This window comes from Megachile rotundata, chromosome 8 (genome assembly GCF_050947335.1).
Source record: "Megachile rotundata isolate GNS110a chromosome 8, iyMegRotu1, whole genome shotgun sequence".
Classification (NCBI taxonomy): Eukaryota; Metazoa; Arthropoda; class Insecta; order Hymenoptera; family Megachilidae; genus Megachile; species Megachile rotundata.
The window spans coordinates 12,794,780-12,819,616 of record NC_134990.1 but is presented as its reverse complement, the minus strand read 5'-3'; the positions used below and the strand labels follow the sequence as shown (position 1 = coordinate 12,819,616).

General features: G+C 39.6%; 1 protein-coding gene across 3 annotated transcripts in view; it reads left to right on the top strand.

Annotated features, from left to right (window-relative positions):
- LOC100877700 (uncharacterized) overlaps positions 1-24,837 on the top strand; it is a 216,876-nt gene that overhangs the window by 38,081 nt on the left and 153,958 nt on the right. For all 3 annotated transcript variants that reach the window (XM_076534252.1, XM_076534251.1, XM_076534250.1), the window contains exon 2: positions 6,765-7,264. In XM_076534252.1, coding sequence (XP_076390367.1) covers positions 7,027-7,264 — 238 coding nt within the window. In that variant the 5' untranslated portion in view covers positions 6,765-7,026. The remainder of the gene's footprint in view (positions 1-6,764; positions 7,265-24,837) is intronic.

Sequence of the window (24,837 nt, the reverse complement as noted above, 5' to 3'; positions counted from 1 at the left end):
GAAGTCCCTAGAGTCTTCTCTCCTCCTGCAACCTTACACAAAACCGTGCAAATAAAACCCACCATAAATATCACTTTGAATAATTAATGATCTACAAAAAGTTGCTATCGCAAAATAAAAGAACAGTATCATAATAACATCTCTCGAACCATAAAGAAAGCGAAAACTGAAGTGCTTATATTTATTATTAATTAAACGTTTCTCCAGCAAAGAATGCCATAAAACAAGCTCCCCATACATCATCGCAACAAGTATTAATAAAAACGTTTTCCTCAAAGATGATGAAGCACCTCGCGATTATTTTCCTCTGAATAACCGGTGAATAAAATCTGCGATGTTACCGGAATCGTTTCTGTTCCCTCATTCGCGGACATCGTGGAATACTAACAAAAATCCAATTAGGTGGATAGATATCGTAACCGCAAGGATGGCTCTATCGCCCGCAGCTGCTCCCTATTATTCGGTTATTACTCGGCTACGAGAAAACGAAGCGCGAAAAAAGAGTTCGCGTTTCCTCCGATGGTGGCGGGAACCCGACCGTGATGGGCAATGTGCTAGCGATAATGGTATCTCACCCGTTCCATATCCATGAACCACGATCAACATGGCCACGGCGGTGGGCCGCTGTTTCAAAGCCGGCCACGATAACGGCAATCGAAATTAATTTCTTCCACAGCGTGCAAACTTCGTTTCAATCCTTTTTCCGCATCTCCGGAAACCCATTAACGATTCTCATTCACAACTCTTTACATATCTTTCAAACCCCTGGATAAAGCACCCGATATTTGATATTTCCGAACATTACTGTAACCGCAATTTCAACCACGTTTTGCATATGCTGGTAGAAATCGAGCTGCTCGACAAAAAGGCGATTAGTAAAACCGCTACATCGGTTTGATTCAGATAAGAGGTATTTCGATGTTAAAATAGTTAGGGTAATTGTAGTTGATAGAAGATTACAGCGCGTGGTAATCTCACGCACTGTAATTCCACGCGTGGTAATATCACGCGCCGTATTTCCACGCGCAGTAATTTCTACGCACTGTAATTCCGCGCGTGGTAATATCACGCGCCGTATTTCCACGCGTAGTCATTTCTACGCACTGTAATTCCACGCGTGGTAATCTCACGCACTGTAATTCCACGCGTGGTATTCTCACGCACTGTAATTCCACGCGTGGTAATCTCACGCACCGTATTTCCACGAGTAGTAATTTCTACGCACTGTAATTCCACGCGTAGTAATCTCGCGCACTGTAATTCCACGCGTGGTAATCTCACGCGTCGTATTTCCACGCGAAGTAATTTCTACGCACTGTAATTCCACGCGTGGTAATCTCACGCACTGTAATTCCACGCGTGGTATTCTCACGCACTGTAATTCCACGCGTGGTAATATCACGCGCCGTATTTCCACGCGTAGTAATTTCTACGCACTGTAATTCCACGCGTGGTAATCTCACGCACTGTAATTCCACGCGTAGTAATTTCTACGCACTGTAATTCCACGCGTGGTAATATCACGTGCCGTATTTTCACGCGTAGTAATTTCTACGCACTGTAATTCCACGCGTGGTAATCTCGCGCACTGTAATTCCACGCGTGGTAATCTCACGCGTCGTATTTCCACGCGAAGTAATTTCTACGCACTGTAATTCCACGCGTGGTAATCTCGCGCACTGTAATTCCACGCGTGGTAATCTCACGCGTCGTATTTCCACGCGAAGTAATTTCTACGCACTGTAATTCCACGCGTGGTAATCTCACGCACTGTAATTCCACGCGTGGTATTCTCACGCACTGTAATTCCACGCGTGGTAATCTCACGCACCGTATTTCCATGCGTAGTAATTCCTGCGCACTGTAATTCCACGCGTGATAATCTCACGCGCCGTATTTCCACGCGTAGTAATTCCTACGCACTGTAATTCCACGCGTTGTAATCTCTCGCGCCATATTTCCACGCGTAGTACTTTCTACTCTCCGTAATGTCACGCGCCGTATTTCCACGCGTAGTAATTTCTGCTCTCCGTAATGTCACGCGCCGTATTTTCATAGAATAGTAAATTATACGGGTCAATATTTATCGAATTCGAAGGTCGTACCGTCTTGTTTCATCGAGAAATAATCCTGCAGCTATTCCCACGCGGATCGTTCGGCGTTTATAGCGCGATAAAAATAACGAACGGTCCGACTGGAAAATGAGCTATAACAAACGGGACGATTTTTCCGAGGGCCGTCTTCATTGTTTCACGGCACAGTAACTCTTGTCCGTTTGAACGGCATCCTCTCTTCGATGAAGCAACCACCTTTTCAACTTTTCTTCATCTCGATATTTTCTCGCTTCGTAAGACGACGATCCTCCCATTGTGATCCTTCTCTTTTTCTCGGTGGCCCAGTTAACGTTATAAAATTGTCTTCCGAGAGGAGAGCTCATTAAAATTCCGTCGATAAATCGGCACCGCTTCTCCGCTAATGAAGCTTCCTCCGTCGAAGGTTTCGCGAATGATAAACAAAAAGAGGAAAGTGGGTTAACGCGATCAGAAAGTTGGCGGTCGTCGGGGAGGGGCGGGGCGGGGGCGGACGACCGGGCAATTTGCGAGACGTAACTTCCGAAAATCCGTGGATTTCAATGAGTGCCGGTGGCACAGCTGCTTGGAACGAGCGAACGGTGTAAACTTCACGACGGAAATTCGCGCGACGACAGGAAGCCGGCAACGGGCACGTATTTACGAAGATGCGGGAATATTCTCGCGAATGTAAATACTCGTTTAGGATCCCTGTCGTTTCGACACGGCGGAAAAAAAAACGTCAGCTCGTCGACCTGCGCGACATACGTTTTCATTGCATCGTAAAATTACGGCGGCGAAATGTAGCCTGCGTATCGGGTACACTTCCGAAATCGAAGTCAGTTCCATGTTTTCTGGAGAGACGACATGATTCGGTTTTATGGAAGTCGAAGATCAGCAGCATTGGAAGGTACTTGTTACATTCAGAATTAAACTGGAACTGCTAGATTGGACAAGTGGAACGGTTTCTCAATGATTGGACAAGAGAAAAATGTTGTAGGTCGCTTGGAAATTGGTAAATCGAGCTGGAAAATGATACGTCAATGAAATACTGGCAGACGAGTAGCGAAGTACTATAGCGTTAGCAGATGGTTAGGTAGAGTAGACAAGTAAAATAAGACTAGCAAACAGACTGTCACATTAAGAGAAAGAGTGTGAGACGGTCAGACAAGTAGCTTATGACTAACAGGCTGACCATAAAATCAGTAGAGAGAGTGTGATGTGGTCAGACAAGTAGTGTGAGACTGGTAGGCTGACCGTCACTTCAGTAGAAAGAGTGTGAGATGGTCAGACAAGTAGATTATGACAGGCAGTCTGACCGCCACTTTAAGTAGTTAGGGTATGAGATGATCAGACAAGTAGATCATGACTGACAGGCTGACCGTCAGTTCAGTAGAAAGAATATGAAATAGTCAGACAAGTAGATTATGACTGGTAGTCTGAGCACCACTTCAGTAGATGGAGTATGAGCTGGTCAGACAAGTAGATTATGACTGGCAGTCTTACCGCCACTTAAGTAGTTAGGGTATGAGATGGTCAGACAAGTAGATCATGACTGACAAGCTGACCGTCAGTTCAGTAGAAAGAGCATCAAATGGTCAGACAAGTAGATTATGACTGTCAGTCTTACTGTCAATTTAGTAGACAGAGTGTGAGGTGGTTAGACAAGTAGATTATGACTAGGAGTATGACTGTCAGTTCAATAGAAGGAGTATGAGATGGTCTGACAAGTAGATTATGACTGGGAGGCCGACCGTCAATTCAGTAGAAACAATATGATGTGGTCAGACAAGTAGAGTATGGCTGGCAGGCTGTCCGTCACATTTGTAGATTGAGTGTGAGATGGTCAGACAAGTGGGTTATGACTGATAGGCTGACTGTCAGTTCAGTAGAGAGACTGTGAGGTGGTCAGACAAGTAGTTTATTCAAGTGATCAAGCAAGACTACTCAGGCAAGGCTACATCGTAGGTGATCAGACAAGTAGAATAAGACAGAAGAATGCTTCCAAGTAAATTAAATGTGACTTCCACATAATTAAAATATGCCTGACGACATGATCCCTGAACATAAAATGTAAAATAGCTTATGGTCCTCAAAATTGAAAAATGAGATCAATTTTGCACATTATCCACCATCTACAAAAAGCCTACGAAAAACATTAAATTCAGCAGCGTTTAGCCTCATCAAAACTTTACCGTTTTTGTTACTGCAAATTAAACTATGAGAGTGAATCGGCTCAGGCAGAGTGTGTATCGAATGCGGAATAGAAATTTAAATGGAATTGGAATGAAATCTGGTACACGTATGTCAGTTGCGAAGTGGTTCGTCGGCGATCGTTAACGCTGCTGGCCATTTAAAACAAATTCACGCCGTGGTTTTGTCCCGGTGTTTCTTTTTTCATCTATCCAGCCACGGTTGTCGGTCAGATCTGTTTCGCAGCCGTCGAATTCCATGCGTATCCGTGTTGGAATATCCGTTGTTTCGACACCAGTATCGATAGAACTAGTTCGGTGACGTTTCTGATCCGCTAAACAACTGGCTTCGCTATCTTTTGACTAACCGGGTGCTAGTTTCGAGTGTGGTGAACAGCTTTCTATCGGACTCGAACATCGATCAGCTTCCTGTTCCACGGATTTCTAGCATCGGTTGATGTCTGGGAAAGTAATTAACTGCGGAGGAATGGCCAGAATACGGTTGAGGAACGGCCAAACATTTTTCTCTACGACACACTGTAAACTGTACGCGATGAATCAAAATTGTACATATATCTCCCCGTTTATTGCAACCCTTTTATCCGGAAAAAGACCATACGTTATTCTACAATTATTGCATGTCATGTCACACTTTTCAGCCATTCAAACACCATGTTCAAAAATTTTCTTTCTGTTCTGTATCATTTTTTTTTCTTATTTCAAATATGTAGTTTTGTAAAATTTGAAGGGAGAATTCTTTTAAAATTTCTTCGAGCCTTGTTGCAGACAAATCTTATCAATCTCCCCGTTCCCGAAGAAAGAAATGTCGATAACGACGGTTGACAAGGGAAACACGGTTCTCGATATCGAGTCATCTCCATCAAGCATTTATCGCGTGATTCCAACTTTCGACGTAGAAATCTGTGCGGGTCAGAACCGCGAGAATTCTCATTTAGAATTAAACGGCGGTGGCACGCGACGGACACGGCGATTCCCAGTAGGAGAGCGATAAAGTTAAACTCGATGGTTGCTCGATAACTTGCTTATCGAGCTGGGATTATTCGCTTCCGTTGAACGAGAACAACGGTATCGCTAGACAACTGACAAATAGCCACGGATCTGAAAACACCCTCTGTCTAGACACGTGAAAATCGAGAACAGTCAATCAATTGATCGCTTCACTTCGCACGTGTTAATCCTTGCTTATCCAGTCTTTGATCAGCTTTGAAATTGAACTACGTGATTCTGTTTCATAATTTCTTGAATTGAATTTTGTCTGATTAAACAACTTTCTAGTTAGGTGTAGTTAGATCTGTAGAATACGACTGGTAAATAGTCAGACAAGTAGAATAAGTCAGGTTGTCAGACAAATAGAGCAAGTCAGGCGATCAGACAAGTAGAATATGTCTGTTTGCTGGTCAGTCAAGTAGAATGAGTCAGATGGCCAGACCAGTAAAACAAGCCAGGTGATCAGACCAGTAGAACAAGCCAGGCGATAAGGCAAGTATAATATGTCAGGTGATAAGACAAGTAGAGCAAGTCAGGCGATCAGACAAGTAGAACATGTCTGTTTGCTGGTAAGACAAGTAGTACGAGTTAGATGGTCAGACCAGTGGAACTAGTCAGGTAGTAAGACAAGTAGAGTGAGTCAAATGTTCAGACAAGTGGAACAAGTCAGGTAGTAAGACAAGTAGATTGAGTCAGATGGCCAGACCAGTGGAACTAGTCAGGTAGTCAGACAAGTAGAGTGAGTCAGGTGGTTGGACTAGTGGAACAAGTCAGGTAGTCGGACAAGTAGAATGAGTCAGATGGTTAGACCAGTGGAACAAGTCAAGTAGAACGAGTCAGATGGTCAGATCAGTGGAACAAGTCAAGTAGAACGAGTCAGCTGGTCACATCAGTGGAACAAGTCAGGTGGTCAGATAAGTAGAATATGTCTGTTAGCTAGTAAGATAAGTAAAATAGGTTACATGACCAGACAAGTAGAATGACTCAGATGGTCAGACCAGTAGAACAAGTCAGGTGGTCAGACAAGTAGTACAAGTCATTCGATCAGACAAGTGGAATATGCCTGTTACGTTGCCAGACAAGTAGAATGATTCAGATGTTCAGACAAGTAGAATATGTCTGTTAAGTGGTCAGCCAAGTGAAATATGCCAGGTGATCAGACAAGTAGAATACGTCACGTGGCCAGACAAGTAGAATAAGTCTACTAGGTACTCAGACTAGTAGTATAAGCTTGATAGATAACCAGACCAATAGAGTAAGGATTACATGATCGGACAAGTAGCATAAAGTGCATTACGTGGCAAGATGAGTATAGTAATTCTGTTAATTAATCAGACAACTCAACATAATTGATGAGAAGTAATATTGAATCTCTATGACCTCCACCGCGGTTTACGAACGAAATTATGTATCATGTAACCAATTACTGCAAAAATATTTAAAATACTCCCAATATTCCCAGTACGATAAGTAACGAAGAAATTGTTGTTCGCAGGATGTTCGACCAGTGCAATGGAACTTCTTCGCGAGAACCCATCGTCCACTTCAAGAACACATGATCACGCATACATGAAGTCTTTATAATGCCAGTGACTCGACAGAAGAGACAGTGCGCCGTTGAACCGGTGGATAACTCGTAGTATAATGTGCGGAAGTTCGGAGAAAGTGTCCAGCGGAAAAGACAGGAGGGAGGTGATATATAATGCTCGTCCATATAACGTGTTCGTGAAAGGAAACGAGCAAACTTAGAGACAAAAATGTGCTGCTCGGGTGGTCCTGGTGGCATCAGATTCACCAGGTGCGGAGTGGTTTGTGGTATCGCGGCACTCGCAGCTCTCAGCACCGCGCTTTTGGGACCTGCTTGGCTTCACACCGAGGAGAAGCTGAATCTTCCTCATTTGCCACGAAACTTCGCCAACGTCGTGACCGTACAGTTCAAGCTGGGTCTCTTCAGGGTCTGCCCGAAAATCGTGAAACCCGCAAACCTGACGATCCGTGAGTACTCTATTTCTTACAGAATTTCATATATCACTATGTCCCAAATTTTCAAGATTGACGTTTCTTTCTTATCCTCGTTAAAATATCGGATATCGAATTTCTCTCAGGAAGTATGTTTAAAATTTCAATTTTGTATGAAAAGTAGGTTACGCAAGAGACATCTCCGTAATATTTTTCATTATCTAAGTAGCTGGAGGGCAAGAAAAAATTTGATAGTCAGTGGAATAATATTTTCATGGTCGATGGTAGCTGGCTTTTCACTCTGTTTCATTGTTCTTTTAGGGAACAAAAGGTTATGACAAAGCATTGGATAAGGCGGATGAAGAAAACTGTTAGGATTACAAGGCTATCTGTATTCATTAAACTCTTATCTTCCCCACTTAGCATTTGCTAATTAAATAGTCTGACCGAATTAATACGCGGTACTGTCTCTGTCATCCTCCACTTTCATCCCTCTCGCACCCCATCCTATGGAAACAAGTTCAAAGTTTCTCCTTCATTTTCTTCGTAACTTTTTCGCGAACTTCGTGCAGAAAACGTCTATTCGAAACTGCGATATTCCACCTCCATAAACTCTCGTCCCTCTGTAAAATCTTTTATCCGTGTTTCGAAATGAAAGTGCTGTTTGAGTACTTTTATAAAAGGAACAACTGCATCGTATTTGTTTTTATTACGTTCACACGAACGTGGATTTACTGAACAATTTTTTTGGGCAAACATCTAATGTCAAATACCGAAAAAAATCACGTTCTTCAACAGATTTCATTTGCCTCGATACTAGGGAAAATATCAGTATCGATGAAAATGGGTGCAGGTTTGTACATATGTACGTTCGGAAATCCTAGAAGTACATAGAAGAGGAAGAAGAGCAGAGAACTCAAAGGAAAAGAAAAAGTAAAGGTCCAAAGGCTTGATCGAGCGAATCAGACGAGACAAGGAGAAAAAAAAATCGTCATCTTCCGAATGGTTGCGAGCCACCCTTGTAGCCACCTCATCCCACCGTGAAGTTTTCCTCGGGCCAGCTTTACAGCCACTGTCATTTGTTTTTACGTTCGCTCAGCGACGTTCTTGAAAATCCTTTTGGCTGTCGCAAACGCCATTCGCCGGGTACCTCGTCCTGCGAGATTTCGTCCTAGAATAGAGAAACATCATGCTCGCCGGGAGAAGTTCAAACGCGGTGGCAATCTTCAGCAGTCCCTCTCTTTTTCCCGCGGAATAAGAAGGCGGCAAAGCTGACAGAAAATTTTCGAAGTCTTCGAGATAAAGGTGCACATTGTCTCCTCTCGACGACTCGAGTTTCTGACAGTCTCGCAGGAACATCGTCAACTTTTTCCACCATGTTTTCTCGTTGTTGAACTTACACGGAATTCTCTTCGACTGCAAGATCAACTGAATCCGTGGGATTAACTTGGATGAATATTGACTTTGCCGATGGTTCTGCTGGACCTTGAAGACTCGATCAATGCGATGGAATTAACTCTTCTACAGTTTTTAATCTTTCACGTGTTAGCTTGTTCACGTGTTAGATATTCTACATATGGTATCTCTCACACATTAGATCACTAATACGTTAGGTAGTCGACGTGTTAGATCGCTCATATGTTAGATTGCTCATACACCTCTCATACGTTACATCTCTCACACATGAGGTCCCTCATATGTTAGACTTTCCACATACTGGGTCGTCCACTTGTTAGATATTCTACATGTGGTATCTCTCACACATTAGATCACTAATACGTTAGATAGTTCACGTGTTACATTTTTCACATGTTAGATTGCTCATACATCTCTCATATGTTACATCCCTCACACATGAGGTCCCTCATATGTTAGACTTTCCACATATTGGGTTGTCCATTTGTTACATATTCTACATATGGTATCTCTCACACATTAGATCACTAATACGTTAGGTAGTCTACGGGTTACATCGCTCATATGTTAGATTGCTCGTACATCTCTCATGTGTTACATCTCTCACACATGAGGTCCCTCATATGTCAGACTTTCCACATACTGGGTCGTCCACTTGTTACATATTCTACATATGGTATCTCTCACACATTAGATCACTAATACGTTAGATAGTCGACGTGTCACATCGCTCATATGTTAAATTGCTCATACATTACATCTCTCATACATGAGATCTCTCATATGTTAGACTTTCCACACATTAGGTCACTTGTTACACATCCTATATTTAGTATCTTTATCTTGTCAGACCACTAATGCATCAGATAGCCCACGCGTTATATGGTTTATAGTTAGACCATCAATGAGTTAGAACGCCTACAGGTTAGACCTACAATGTATCGCCCACGCACTCGATGACCGACGATCTCAGTTTTCAACTAAGCATAATCCAGCTCGGCCAGGCGTAAAATTAATGGTCGCGATTATCGAACGTACCTTTTCTCTGTTTAGCGAGGAAAAACTCGTTGGACCGATTCATCGCGTAGCTCAAACAGACGAGAAAAGTCCGGGGATGGTTTTTCCCGGGCAGTTTCGCACGATTAATTTCCCCGGCGCGATCAGGCCGTTGGAACATTGAAGATAAATCGGAGCGTAGCGTTGGAAGATTTCATTGCGGCTCGTTAAAAATGGAAATTACCGGCATTTTAAAAAGCTGATCTCGCTGAGCGTGCGGAACCTCCGGGTTGGAAAAAGTTGCTGCTGGAATTTGACCGGGACGGAGAGCGGGGAGCGGCGTTTCAGAGAATTTATCCGTGATCGCTAACGAGCTCTTATTATCCTCGTCATCAGTCCTCCTCGATCGAATCCTAGAATCGGAGAAATTCGGGACGAGAGATTCCCGACGGGTCATCGTCGATCGATGACTGTTAACGGACGGCGTTAAATCAAACTAACTGATCGCGACGATAGCGTATCCACTTTTTGGTCTGACTAGTCGCGTTACTACTGATCGCTCAAAACTGGGACAACGTGATCGAGAATGCGATACAGTAAAATACACGTCACGGTGATTTAATGGCAACCAGATCAGGAATTGTAACGATATCGTTCACGAGAAAATGTCGCAGATATTGTAAATAACACATTGTTCGTACCATTTTACTAGCGATACGTTCTTTCGAATTATCGGCTATTTATTTACCGTAATATTTATCGATATACTGTTCAGACTTTTATGAATCATGCTGTTATTGAGGTGAGAAAATATATTATTCTTCCCTTTGTCGAATAATTTGTTGGATTTTACGGAGAGGTAGTCAGACAAGTAGATAAGGGCTAGGTGGTGGGACAAGTGAAATATAATTAACACATTGTCAGGCAGGTAGAATGGTGACAGGTAGTCAGACAAGTTGAGTAAGACCTCGAGGTGATGAGAAAATTAAATATAATTAGTAAGTAGTCAGACAAGTAGGATAGTTACGTGCAGCTGGTCAGACGAGTAGAATAAGAACAGACAGTTAGTCAGACAAGTAGAGAGCAACGCATAGATAGTCAGACAAGTAGAATAGCCATGGACAGCTAGTCAGACAAGTAGAATAATGACGTGCAACTGGTCAGACAAGTAGAATGAGAACGAACAGCTAGTCAGACAAATAGAATGAGGACGGACAGCTGGTCAGACAAGTAGAATAGTGGCGTACAGCTAGTCAGACAAGTAGAATAGTGGCGTACAGCTAGTCAGACAAGTAGAATAAGAACAGACAGTTAGTCAGACAAGTAGAAAGCAACGTACAGATGGTCAGACAATTAGAATAGGGATGGACAGCTAGTCAGACAAGTAGAAAAGCGACGTGCAGCTGGTCAGACAAGTAGAATGAGAACGAACAGCTAGTCAGACAAATAGAATGAGGACGGACAGCTATTAAGACAAGTATAATAGTGACGTGCAGCTAGTCAGACAAGTAGAATAGTGGCGTACAGCTAGTCAGACGAGTAGGATAAGAACAGACAGTTAGTCAGACAAGTAGAAAGCAACGTACAGATGGTCAGACAAGTAGAATGAGAACGAGTAGCTAATCAGACAAGTAGAACGAGGACGGAAAGCTAGTCAAACAAGTAGAATAACGCCGGACAGCTAATCAGACAAGTAGAATAAGGACTCCCTATGTTTTTCGAGTAACGTAAAAAAATATTAAAATCCTCTGAAAATAAATTAAGCGAAACTTGCTTGATACATGAATTTGATATACCATGCGCTCGCTGCAAATTGATCTAATTGAACCACCGCAAAAAGTATGCCTGGAAAGGACGGTGGTTAGCCGTTCACGGCGACGATTCCGGAAACAGTTGCCGGGGAAATCACACGTCCTTCGGGAACTAATCGTTAACCGTCCACGTAGAAAATTGCTCGACCTTCTCCGGTTGTTTTTCGACGGGTACCTCGAGTCCCGAGCGTGATTGTGTTAGGGCAAATCAAACCAGGATTTCTGTTATCGATTATTGGCTCGAGGCTTATTTATTACCGCCGTACAAACCGAGATAAACGGAACCTTCCGAAAACGTTTTCAATGAAAATACTCGGTACCAGCCTCCCGTGGCGCAGGTATTTCTATGTGTACCGTTCGCAAACAATATCGAAATTTGCAGGCCGAATGCGTGCCACTGACAGAGTTTGATTTGTTCAGAAACTTGCCGCGGAACGGCTGACACGAAATCGTAGTAAATGGTCAATCGGTTATGATTTAATCATTCGCAGATCTGCCAATCAGCGCGCCCTTGTAGTCGATTTAGTTCAATACGTAGCGCCGGATGAAGCTTAACGTCGAAGCGGGCGCATAATACTCGATAATTAACATCGACAATAACATGCATCGCTGTCAAAACGGCGCGAAACAATCAGTTTTAACTAAGCTGCGGAACTTGTTTAGAATGTTTGGAATGAACATCGTGATTAGAATAACACGATACGGGATTGATAACAGCGTGCGACAAAGTATAAGTAGTACAACTGAGTGTATGGTCAGACGTTCGTTTATATCTTACGTAAGACAAAGTGTAAGTAGTACAACTCGGTGTATGGTCAAATATTTATTAATTTCTTATATCAGAATACTTAACGTGAGAAATTATTATCCATGTCGTGATTAGAATAACATGATATGAATGACAAGAGCATACGACAAAGTATAAGTAGTACAACTCAATGTATGGTCAGACGTTCCTTTATACCTTACATCCGAAGTAAAGTAAGGAATCATTATCCGCGTCGTTAGTCGTTACAGTCAACTTGCAAATTGCATGTAAAATAATCGAACCTGATCCGAATTTATTCTCGCCGATTTGAATTTCTTCTCTCGAACGACGCTCTCGGATACAGTAAGTAGATAAGTCAGAATGGGAGGATTGAGATTCAGCCAGCATCTTGGGGATCAGAGTCTCTAGAAGCAGAAACGTCAGTTAACACGAGGATTACCCTGTCCTGTATTTACGATATCAAACGCGAGACCGCTAATGCGATTCCTTCTAACATTAACATAACATTATCCGTTTGCATTAATTCCACATATATCAGGATAACGGAGCTGGAAAACCGGCTGAAAGTACGAAGTTAATTAAAATTCGCGATGTTGCTATGAGGTCTCGATAAATTTCGTATTCTGCTTAATACGATGTCGTAATGCTTGAATCTGAACTTGGTGTTTCAAATTATTTTTTTATGAAAATCTTTGCTTCTCAATTGTGATAATTCCACCTACATTTAAATTGTTACTATTCGAGCAATATGTAGAAAGTCTAAACAATGTAATATCAATTAGGAAATGGTGAAAAGCGACTAATGAAATTCATCTGCTGCGATGTGAAATAATCGAGAGGAGGCTCCTTGTGAAAAATACTCGGTTGAGAGGCAATGATTTGATCTCGTTAGCCTTTTTAGCCGGGTAAAGGATAGCTTCCTGGTAGGTCGAGTTGCTTAAAAGCCGTCGGAACTCAATTTAAGTCATCTAATGACCCCGTCTTTCTCCGTTCTCGTGCTTTTTAGCCCGTGTCGCTAACGAGTAAAAAGGAAATTCGACAATATAAATCGCGGTCGGCGTGTGCCTTTGCCACAATAACGAGGTTATTTGTAATTCCAACGCCGGCTGATCAAATCTTGCTAATTTCCTGGAGCCGGTCGCTTAAAATTCCGCTCGCGGATCGTTGTCCGCGTCCTCTCGGGATGCGAGCAGCCATCGCCAGAGTCCTTGCAGCTGAAACTGTTGCGGGAGAGCTTGCTTGCCAAGTGGAAAGAATTAAAGAGAGAAAGAGCACCGGAGACGGCTTAAAGGAGCGAAATTGAAAATAAACGCGTAGCAACGCGACCATCGTGTTACCTTGTAACCAAGCTTTAAATGCCCTAAATTAAATCGTTGTCGAGCAGGGAATTAACGGGTACTCATGAAATTTTCAACATTTTCGCGAGTATGTTTGAGAGGACAGATTTTTTAGTTGTTTTGGGAATTTATATGGGGGAGTATGGGTTTGTTTGTCTGCAGATACAGTTTTAGATATTTTTGATTAGTATTGTTAGGGAAGGTTAGTATATATCTGTGCTTATTTACTATTTTGTCATTTTACTGTTTCATCATTGTACTATTTTGGTATTTTACTCATTTATAATTTTACCATTTTGCCATTTTGTAATTTTACTAATTTGCTATTTTACTGACTTATAATTTTACTATTTTACCATTTTATTATTTTACCATTTTACCATTTTACCATTTTGTCATTTTGCCATTTTGCCATTTTGCCATTTTACTATTTTATCATTTTACTATTTTAACATTTTATCATTTTACTATTTTATCATTTTACTATTTTGTCATTTTACTATTTTGCCATTTTACTATTTTATCATTTTGCCATTTTGTCATTTTACCATTTTATCATTTTATCATTTTACCATTTTGTCATTTTACCATTTTATCATTTTACCACTTTATCATTTTACCATTTTGCTATTTTATTGATTTACAATTTCACCATTTTACAATTCTGACATTTTACTATTTGATCATTTCGTTATTTTACTATTTTGTCATTTACTGTCTTGCTATTTCACCATTTTACTATTTTACCATTTTATCACTTGACTGAATTATTTTCTTAGTCTACCATCCCACAATTTTAGTCCTTCATTTTCTACCACCTCTTCCTAAATCTGTTATTATAACATCATTCCAACTGCTACACTATTATACTGCTATTAAAATATTATTATGGAAAATGTACTTTCTGAAACAATTTAAGTATATTATTTCCTTTACCAAAAACATGTGCATATAATTATTATGAATTATGAAAAATGAATTTAATAATAAATTTAACTAATGTATTCAATGAACCAGAGAAATATTTACAATAAGTTAAGCATCAGAATATTATAACAAAAGCTTTAAAAGAGGCGAAAGATTTTAATTGTAAAAAAAGTACATTGTTTTGCGCACAGAAGTTTTTGCAACTATTGTCTCCTCTTGAACCTTGAAATCGTAGTGGAAAATGCGGGACAGTAAGTTTACTGAAATGTAAACTTGCCTGTTGTTCCCTTGGAACGCGAAGCATGACTGTCATCTTTGTATAACAAGTGCACCAGACGTTAAATTATGACCGGAATATTCCCGTAATTTTACACTCAGCAGGAGGGGAAGGGAGTTACGACGTTTCGAGTACACCATCTGTAATATTAATGAACGTTTGTTTTTACCACCCTCGCGAGACTCATTTACCGTAGAGGCTACCTCGTTTCTAGCTGCTTCAAAACGGAACATGTAATTCTACGGCCATTTTCTAAATTAACTTTGATTTTTTCAAGCCTCGCTTTTTCATTTTTGTATTAGGGTATGTTTTTGTTTGCTGATTTTCGAGTTTTGCAATTTGAGTGTATAAATTATTGGAATTTTATAGCTTTCAATGTTTCGAATTTTCCTAGTTCGCAAGCTTTCAACTTCTTGAATTTCCAAGAGCAGAGACCCCCAAATCTCTAAATTCCAGAATTTCCCAAATTCAAAATTTCCCAAATTCAAAATTCCCCAAATCCCAAATCCCAAATTTCCTAAGTCCTAAATTTCCCAAATCCCAAATTTCCCAAATCCCAAATTTCTCAAATCCCAAATTTCCCAAATCCCAAATTTCCCAAATTTCCCAAATCCCAAATTTCCCATATCCCAAATTTCCCAAATCCCAAATTTCCCAAATCCCAAATTTCCCAAATCCCAAATTTCCCAAATCCCAAATTTCTCAAATCCCAAATTTCCCAAATCCCAAATTTCCCAAATCCCAAATTTCCCAAATCCCAAATTTCCCAAATCCCAAATTTCCCAAATCCCAAATTTCTCAAATCCCAAATTTCCCAAATCCCAAATTTCCCAAATCCCAAATTTCCCAAATCCCAAATTTCCCAAATCCCAAATTTTCCAAATTCAAAATTTCTCAAATCCCAAATTTCCCAAATCCCATATTTCCCATATCCCAAATTTCCCAAATCCCAAATTTCCCTTATCTCAAATTTCCCAAATCCCAAATTTCCCAAATCCCAAAATTCTCAAATTCCAAAATTCCCAAATCCCAAATTTCCCAAATCCCAAATTTCCCAAATCCCAAATTTACCAAATCCCAAATTTCCCAAATCCCAAATTTCCCAAATCCCAAATTTCCCAAATCCCAAATTTCCCAAATCCCAAATTTCTCAAATCCCAAATTTCCCAAATCCCAAATTTCCCAAATCCCAAATTTCCCAAATCCCAAATTTCCCAAATCCCAAATTTCCCAAATCCCAAATTTCTCAAATCCCAAATTTCCCAAATCCCAAATTTCCCAAATCCCAAATTTCCCAAATCCCAAATTTCCCAAATCCCAAATTTTCCAAATTCAAAATTTCTCAAATCCCAAATTTCCCAAATCCCATATTTCCCATATCCCAAATTTCCCAAATCCCAAATTTCCCTTATCTCAAATTTCCCAAATCCCAAATTTCCCAAATCCCAAAATTCTCAAATTCCAAAATTCCCAAATCCCAAATTTCCCAAATCCCAAATTTCCCAAATCCCAAATTTACCAAATCCCAAATTTCCCAAATCCCAAATTTCCCAAATCCCAAATTTCCCAAATCCCAAATTTCCCAAATCCCAAATTTTCCAAATCCCAAAATTCTCAAATCCCAAAATTCCCAAATCCCAAATTTCTCAAATCCCAAAATTTCCAAATCCCAAAATTTCCAAACCTCAAAATTCCCAAATGTCCCAAACACCCAAACTCCCCCATCCCCGACCTTCCCAATTCCACCCCAAATCCCATAATCGCCAAATTCTCAGCTCTCCGCCAAAAAGAGGCGCGAAGTATTTCAATTTGTCTTCTCCCAAACCGTCAGGTGTTCGCAGTAATGAAAAGAGCTACAAGCTCTCGAAACATTAACGCGGACAATGTTTCCCTGTTGCGCACAAAATTGAACCCTCTTTGCTGACGTTGAACTTTCAGAAAGCTCCTTTTGTCCGTTCGTTCGGTGTTTTCAACGATACCCTCTTCCCTTCCACGTATCGAGGGAGAAGTATTTCTTTTTCCCTTTCGCGCGATGTTTCTTTCGGCGCGAGTCGCCCTTTTTCCTGCCGGTTGCCTCTCGCTCTAACTCTTTGCCCGTCGCGGCAAAGCAATTTAATCAAAGTCCGTCCCGTTTTGTTCTCCCGGTCCTATCGGACTCGCCAGGCCCGCGATCTTCTTTTATTTGCGGAGCTTGCGGCGGAGCCCGCGGGCTGCTTACTCCCCTAGACAAACGGGAATTTGAATAATCCGATGGTAAGGCTCGTTAAATGTCCCGCATTGAAATTTGATGCTGATCGCCGCTGCGGAACCGATTGTCGTTAACTATGCAATTACGGACGCAATCGATGCTCTCGGAAAAACGAGCTGCTGGAATTGTAATAATTTGTGTTGGAGGAAATTTATTATAGAAATTTTACTTTGTTTAATAGCATGAGAGAGTTATTTGTTGGGGTTCGTTATTGATTTTTGGGGATTTGAGAACTTGGGAATTCGAAAATTTTGGGATTTGGGAAATTTAAGATATGGGAAATTTGGGAAATCAGTATTCAAGAAAATAGTTAATAAATCTGACAACTTAATTTCTACATTTCTCGATTCTCAAATTATCAACTTAAATACTTCCTCCCTAACAAATCGACAGATTCCACCACTTTCATATGCTACCACTAAAAATTGAAAATCTCCATTTATGATAAATCTTTTAACGCGAAGTATTGAATAAATACCGTACACAAGGTTTAACTCCAATTGCGGGCTCACGTGTGCACGTTTCCGCTTCGCAGCTTCGCAAACAATGGTCGGCGTAAAAAGTCCTACTTTTTAATCTTTGTAGTTTTTACACTTTTTATAGTTCCTTTTCCCTACCTTCGCTTTCATCGTGGCTAACATTTTTTTTGGACGAGCAAATTTGTTGAACTTCTGAAGCATTACAAAATTGTTCCTCCCCATCTGAAAAACAATTTCTGTCGAATATTAATTTTTGTCTTCCGTTCCGCGAATCTGTGCTTCAATTTATTCTTAAAATTGCTCTTGATTATTTTTTACCGAACGCAAGATGAATATTGTATGAACTGCGAAGCATAAAGAAATCGAAAGTTAGTTGAAAGATCATTAATTAAGAAAGGATAAAGTGTAATTTACGAAATTGCAAGGCAAGCGTCGATTCCGTTTCTCTTTTATGAGATTACGCGCAACCGGGGACAAATTAGAGCAATTTTTGCTCGCAATACAACTAAGAGCTTTCTTCCCCTCTTGGGACGTTTCCTTTGGTTCCACCGAAACCATTTTGTGCCGAACGATCTGTCGATGAACTGCCAAAAGGATTTGAGTTCTGACGGAAAATTAATTTCTCGTGTTTCTGATTTATTATTTGAAATTGTTACATAAAGAAATTTCAGTGACAAGATGGAAATTATTAATTGAAAGTCAATTGAGTACAGATGCTAACCCGTGAGATGGTGCTTGAACTATGACGCACTTGTGACGCACTTGTGACGCACTCTTGACACTCATGACGCACTTGTGACGCACTCACGACGCACTCTTGACACTCATGACGCACTTGTGACGCACTCACGATGCATTCATGACGCACTCGTGACGCACTAATGACGCACTCTTGACACTCATGACGCACTTGTGACGCACTCACGACGCACTCTTGACACTCATGACGCACTTGTGACGCACTCACGACGCACTCTTGACACTCATGACGCACTCGCGACGCACTCACGATGCATTCATGACGCACTCGTGACGCACTCGCAGTGTAAATATTGAAAATTTTTCTCATATTTTTGGTATACGCGAATTTTCAATTTATATACAATAGTGTATGTACGTATGCCCCACAAGTTGGCGCGTGAGCTGTGACGCACTTATGACGCACTCGTGACACACTCGCAGTTCAAATATTGGATATTCCTCTCGTATTTTTAGTACAAGTGAATTTTCAATTGAGGCATAATAATTTACGTACGGATGTCTCACGAGTTGGCGCGTGAGCTATGACGTACTTATGACGCACTCGTGACACACTCGCAGTTCAAATATTGGAAATTCCTCTCATATTTTTAGCACGAGTGAATTTTCAATTGAGGCATAATAATTTACGTACGGATGTCTCACGAGTTGGCGCGTGAGCTATGACGCACTGCGACGCACTCGTGACACACTCGCAGTTCAAATATTGGATATTCCTCTCGTATTTTTAGTACAAGAGAATTTTCAATTGAGGCATAATAATTTACGTCCGGATGTCTTACGAGTTGGCGCGTGAGCAATGACGCACTGTGACGCACTCGCAGTACAAGTATTGCAAATTTTTCTCGTATTTTTGGTACATCACCCACGCGTGACGTACTCGTGCGTCATCCGTGAGAAATCTTACTCGAATTTTGAACACGTTTCAGTTTGGAGTTTGTACAATTATAACTTACATAGTCAATGATCGCTGAATAATTGACATAACATTTCAGCTTTCTTTCTCTGTTTTAATACGGTAATAGATCAGTTTCGTCTGACCCGACAAATCGTAAGATAACAGGTTAAAGGTCTGCTGTTTTGTATTAAAACAGCGCCTGGTTCAGCCTGCGCCAACTCGTGGTTTGACATCGGCACAATCGATTCGAACGACGTCGAAACTTCCAGCGATAGAAATCGAGATCGATAGATGTAGATATGCTTAATTGAATGCAACGCGAGGGAAATATTGAATACAAACGGTCGGAATCAAGGGATTCGATATGGAATTCGCTCGACTCTTCGTCTCCGACGTGCTCGAACTTTCAGAGTCTTCGGTTGGTGGTTTCGGAAGATCCTAGAAAATCCGTCGGATTTTCTTGTGGCTTTGTCGCAGACGAAGGGTAAAAAGGGAAAGAATGTCGTGGCGCAGGGGTAGCGAAAGGGGTGAGGGTGAAGTGTAAGCAAGAAACTCGGTGCCATGTACCAGATGTTCCCTATGCCTCTCACTGCCATGGATTCTGCAATCGACAAGTGCTAGCTACGGAACTTTTTTCGATTTACCACCCCGTTTCTTCTGATTTACAATTTCGCTCAGCTCTCTGCCTAATGGCGTCGCTGTAGAATCTGTTCTCGGAAAAACTTGTCGAACCGGGAGCAAAAGTCGTGGTATATGTACAAGTATCGATAATTGTTAAGTTTCTTATATGGGTGTGAATTAGTTCGAGAATTTGGAATTTTTAGATTTTAGAGGATTTCAATTTTTAGATGTATAAGGTTGTAGATATGTAGATTTATAGATTTATTGATTTATAGATTTATAGATTTATTGATTTTTAGATTTATAGATTTATTGATTTATAGATTTATAGATTTGTTACTTTATAAATTTACATGATACTTAAACTCATAAATTGATGAATTGCTGAATTGCTGAATTGACGAATTGATGGATTGATGAATTGATGAATTGATGAATTGATGAATTGATGAATTGATGAATTGATGAATTGATGAATTGATGAATTGATGAATTGATGAATTGATAGATTGATAGGTTGGAAGATCGATACATTGATACATTGATATATTGTTACATTGTTAAATGGATACATTAATACATTGATGCAGTGTTATATTGATACATTGATATCTTGATATATTCATACATTGATGCATTAATAAAGTGTTACATTGATACATTGATGCAGTGTTTGATTAATACATTAATGCATAAACATATTGATGCAGTGTTAGATTAATACATTAATGCATTAATATATTGATACAGTGTTATATTGATACCTTGATACGTTGACACATTGATGCATTAATAAATTGCTACATTGATACATTGATACATTGATGCAGTGTTAGATTAATACATTAATGCATAAACATATTGATGCAATGTTAAATTAATATATTAATGCATTAATATATTGATACAGTGTTATATTGATGCCTTCGTACGTTGACACAATAAAGTGTTACATTGATACATTGATACATTGATGCAGTGTTAGATTAATACATTAATGCATTGATATATTGATACAGTGTTACATAAATACATTGATACATTGATACCTTGATACCTTGATACATTGATACATTGATACATTGAGACATTGATACATTGATACATTGATACATTGATACATTGATACATTGATACATTGATACATTGATACATTGATACATTAATACATCGTCCCATTGAAAACAAATCAATTCTTTCAATCATTGTTCTCAATCCCTTTCAAAATGTGCATAAATATCATAAAACGTATTTCGAAAACGTTCGAATGCTCCGTTTTCTCCTAAAACCCTGTCAAAGATTGTTCGTCCAATACCTGAAAATGTTATTAAAAACAGAAGCTTTGTTCGAAAGACGCTCCGTGATTTTTCCACGATGGAACAGCGATCCGTTGCCTGTACATTGTTCGGCAGAAAAAGAGGCAGGATTAGGCGGGCACGTTGTATAGATTTTTCCATAAGCGTTTTCTGATTGCTGTTTGCAAAACGGCAATACAGTATATGACGGCTCTGATTCCGCGATACTCGTATCCGTGAATCGAAACGGGCAAACGGGAAATTTCATCGATGAAACTGTACGTTTTTCGTTCAAATATTGGCACGGCGGACCGGTGTCCACGTAATTGTAACGAGATCATAAGTTCCCATCCGCTTTTCAATAGGATTGCCTTCTAGTACAACTGAAATTCGTTTTAGTGGAAGGTACGACCAGATTATCAGAGATGCATGAAAGTGATCTAAACGCGTGTATCCTGATTAGTTTTGCCGCCTATTACGGACACTGCGATTTTGCCTAATTTTGGAAATGCGATCATAAACATTACTTCTGATGACGACTCTTTCGAGTTTCTGCGTTTTAAACGACGATATTTTATCGACTTAATAAATCAAACGTGTACTGTTAGAGTTTCGACAGAGAAAGTTTTTATGCCGTTAACGCGATAATTGCGTCAATTTAAAAATACAGTATCGCGGAAAGAATTCGAACGATGAATAAATATTACCCAGCGATCACGGAATTTATCGCGTATTTTATAACAGTTTTATCCACCCTATCCACTTACAGAAGTTTCGAAATACTCGTCGAAATGTTATGAAATAGTTTTTACACGCACGCGAAAATACGAACGGCGGTGTTTAATATTACGAGATCAGTTCCATTGAAATATTTACACGAAACAGCCTGTCATATAGCGAACTCCGTCATTAGGACGCGTATGAAACGTCTGCATCTCTCGTGACATAGAACGCCGGTAAACATTCATTTGCAACGTGCACTTCGGTGCGTGGTTTATTTTAATGCATCCGACAACGATGATAGAAATACACTCGGTAAGCTGGCAACGAGATTAAACTCGTGCGATTACTATTTAACCGTGTGACGTGTAATTACGTTGGGACGACTCTTCGAACTTTCATTTTTGTTTATTAGGGAAAAAGGTAGATTTATAATTCATTGAAAAAATAAATTAATTATTTATAATACTGTGCGTAAAATTTTTAATGTAGGAGGGTCTTCACTTTTGTTATTCTTTGCACTATGTGTGGCTCGACATTTTGGATTTTATAAATAATTCATTGATTGCTTGAACGTAGTATATATTTTCATTTATTGACTACTTGTAATTAAAGAGGAACGTATTTGTCACATATCACTGTTGCGATAGATTTTACACATTTTTAAATAGGTTCATAGTGAATGTACCGTTGTCTGAAAGTTGGGGTTAGGTTACTTCATATGTGACTTCAAGGTACACTCAAGTGTTTGACAGTCTGTCATTAGCGTTTCAGATATTTACAATAATAGACCGACAATATGTAATCATTAAAATATGCAGTATATTTGCAATGTGTAACTGTGCATTATAAATTGCATATCATGAAGACCAAACATAACCTTACTCTACAAGCGGCGCCGTCTGCTATCGCATCTGCTCGAAACAAAATGTCGAAGTCATCAAACTTCATTTCCATTGCTAAACAAATGTTATACTTCTTTAAGTGTAAGTTATATACTACACATAAAATAAAAAAAATAAAATAAAATTTGTTAGAAAACGCATTGATCCGTAGTTGCCAATCAAGCATCAGAGATATTGGAATTCGATCTTCCCGATTCTTCCCCCATTTTCCAATCGTTTCACGCAGGGACGATTGTACGCACGTACATAGGCAACACTAGAAACAGGAACACGCTTCTTTGGAGGGTGGATCGCGTTTTGTGGCTACGAAGCCATCGAATGCCAAAGTTTCGAGCGTTTATTGCTCTTTGACCGTTCGACGATCACCCATCGACACTTCCGACAGTTATTTGTTTCGAAAGGTTTGCCCACGGAAAGGGCCGTTCTGTTATAGTTGTGCCGTAGGATCGTTTCGAAAACCTCTTGGCACTCTGTCGCGAAGATTGCTTTTATTTCCTTGTGATGGTATTGGTTTTTTGATAACGAGGATTATTAAGTGATGGATTGATGGATGGGGGATTGGTGGATTGGTGGATTGGTGGATTGATGGATTGATGGATTGATGGATTGATGGATTGACGGACTGATGGATTGATGGATTGATGGACTGATGGATTGATGGATTGATGGATTGATGGACTGGTGGATTGGTGGATTGGTAGATTGGTGGATTAATGGATTGATGGATTGATGGATTGATGGATTGATGGATTGATGGATTGATGGATTGATGGATTGATGAACTGGTGGATTGGTAGATTGGTGGATTGATGGATTGATGGATTGCTGGATTGCTGGATTGCTGGATTGCTGGATTGATGGATTGATGGATCGACGAATTGATGTATTAATGAACTGATAGATTGATAAGTTGGAAGGTTGATACATTGATACATTGTTACATTGTTAAATTGATACATTGATACATTGATGCAGTGTTACATTGATACATTGTACATTGTTAAATTGATACATTGATACATTGATGCAGTGTTACATTGATACACTGATACATTGATATATTGATGCATTGATACATTGATACATTGATACATTGATACATTGATACATTGATGCATTGATACATTGATACATTGATAAATTATTAAATTATTAAGCTATTATTTTTTGAAGTGATTGCAAACCACATTGCAAAATTATCTATTGCCACATTGTTAAATTATCAAACTCTCAAATGTCACATTGTCAAATTGCTAAATTAATAAATTGACAAATTGTTAAATTATTAAGCTATTATATTTTGAAGTGATTATAAGCCATTTTGCAAAATTATCTATTGCTACATTGTTAAATTGCCAAATGTTGTATTATCACATTAAATTATCAAATTACCTACGTACCAAATTAATACATCATCCAATCAGCAAACTCTCAAATTAACAAATTATTAAATTACCAAATTTCCACCTTATCAGTTATCTGACATTAAATTATGATCCCGATTCAATATACCATTACATCTGAAGTTTAGATTGTAAATTAAATATAAAGAGGGACGTTACAGTTTCATTTCATCGACTATCTACAGTTACTTCAATTACGTTTCGAAGCTTTGATTGACTTTGATGGATAATGAAACGAGAAAATTTCACATTATCTGACGTTGATTAAACAACGATGAATATGCAACGTGCAGAGGGTAAATCGATTCCTGAAATTTTATTTCAGAGTATAAACGTTGACGTTTACACACTTTCGCGTTATTTGTTGCATTATTCGATAACTTTTGTGCTTTGAACCTCCATGTTTGCGCGAGATACTTATCGCGATTTATATGGCATGTCAACTGGGACGAGATAAAGCAAATTTGACTTGTGATAAAATACGACTTCCTGGCTGTTCCGTCATTATTTGCGAATTCTATCATGATTGGATCATTGACCGAATAAAATCATCAGCCAATCAAATTTAGGACATTTTCAGATATTAAGGACAAATTTATAGGTTCAGAAATTTCTAAGTGTTAAATTAATTTATTTTGATAGAAATAATTTTTGTTATCATTAAAACAAATTGCAGCATGACCTTTTCTTCCTGAAAAAATTTCTTGAACCATAGAAATTGTTTTTGTAAAAAATGTCGCACAAAAAA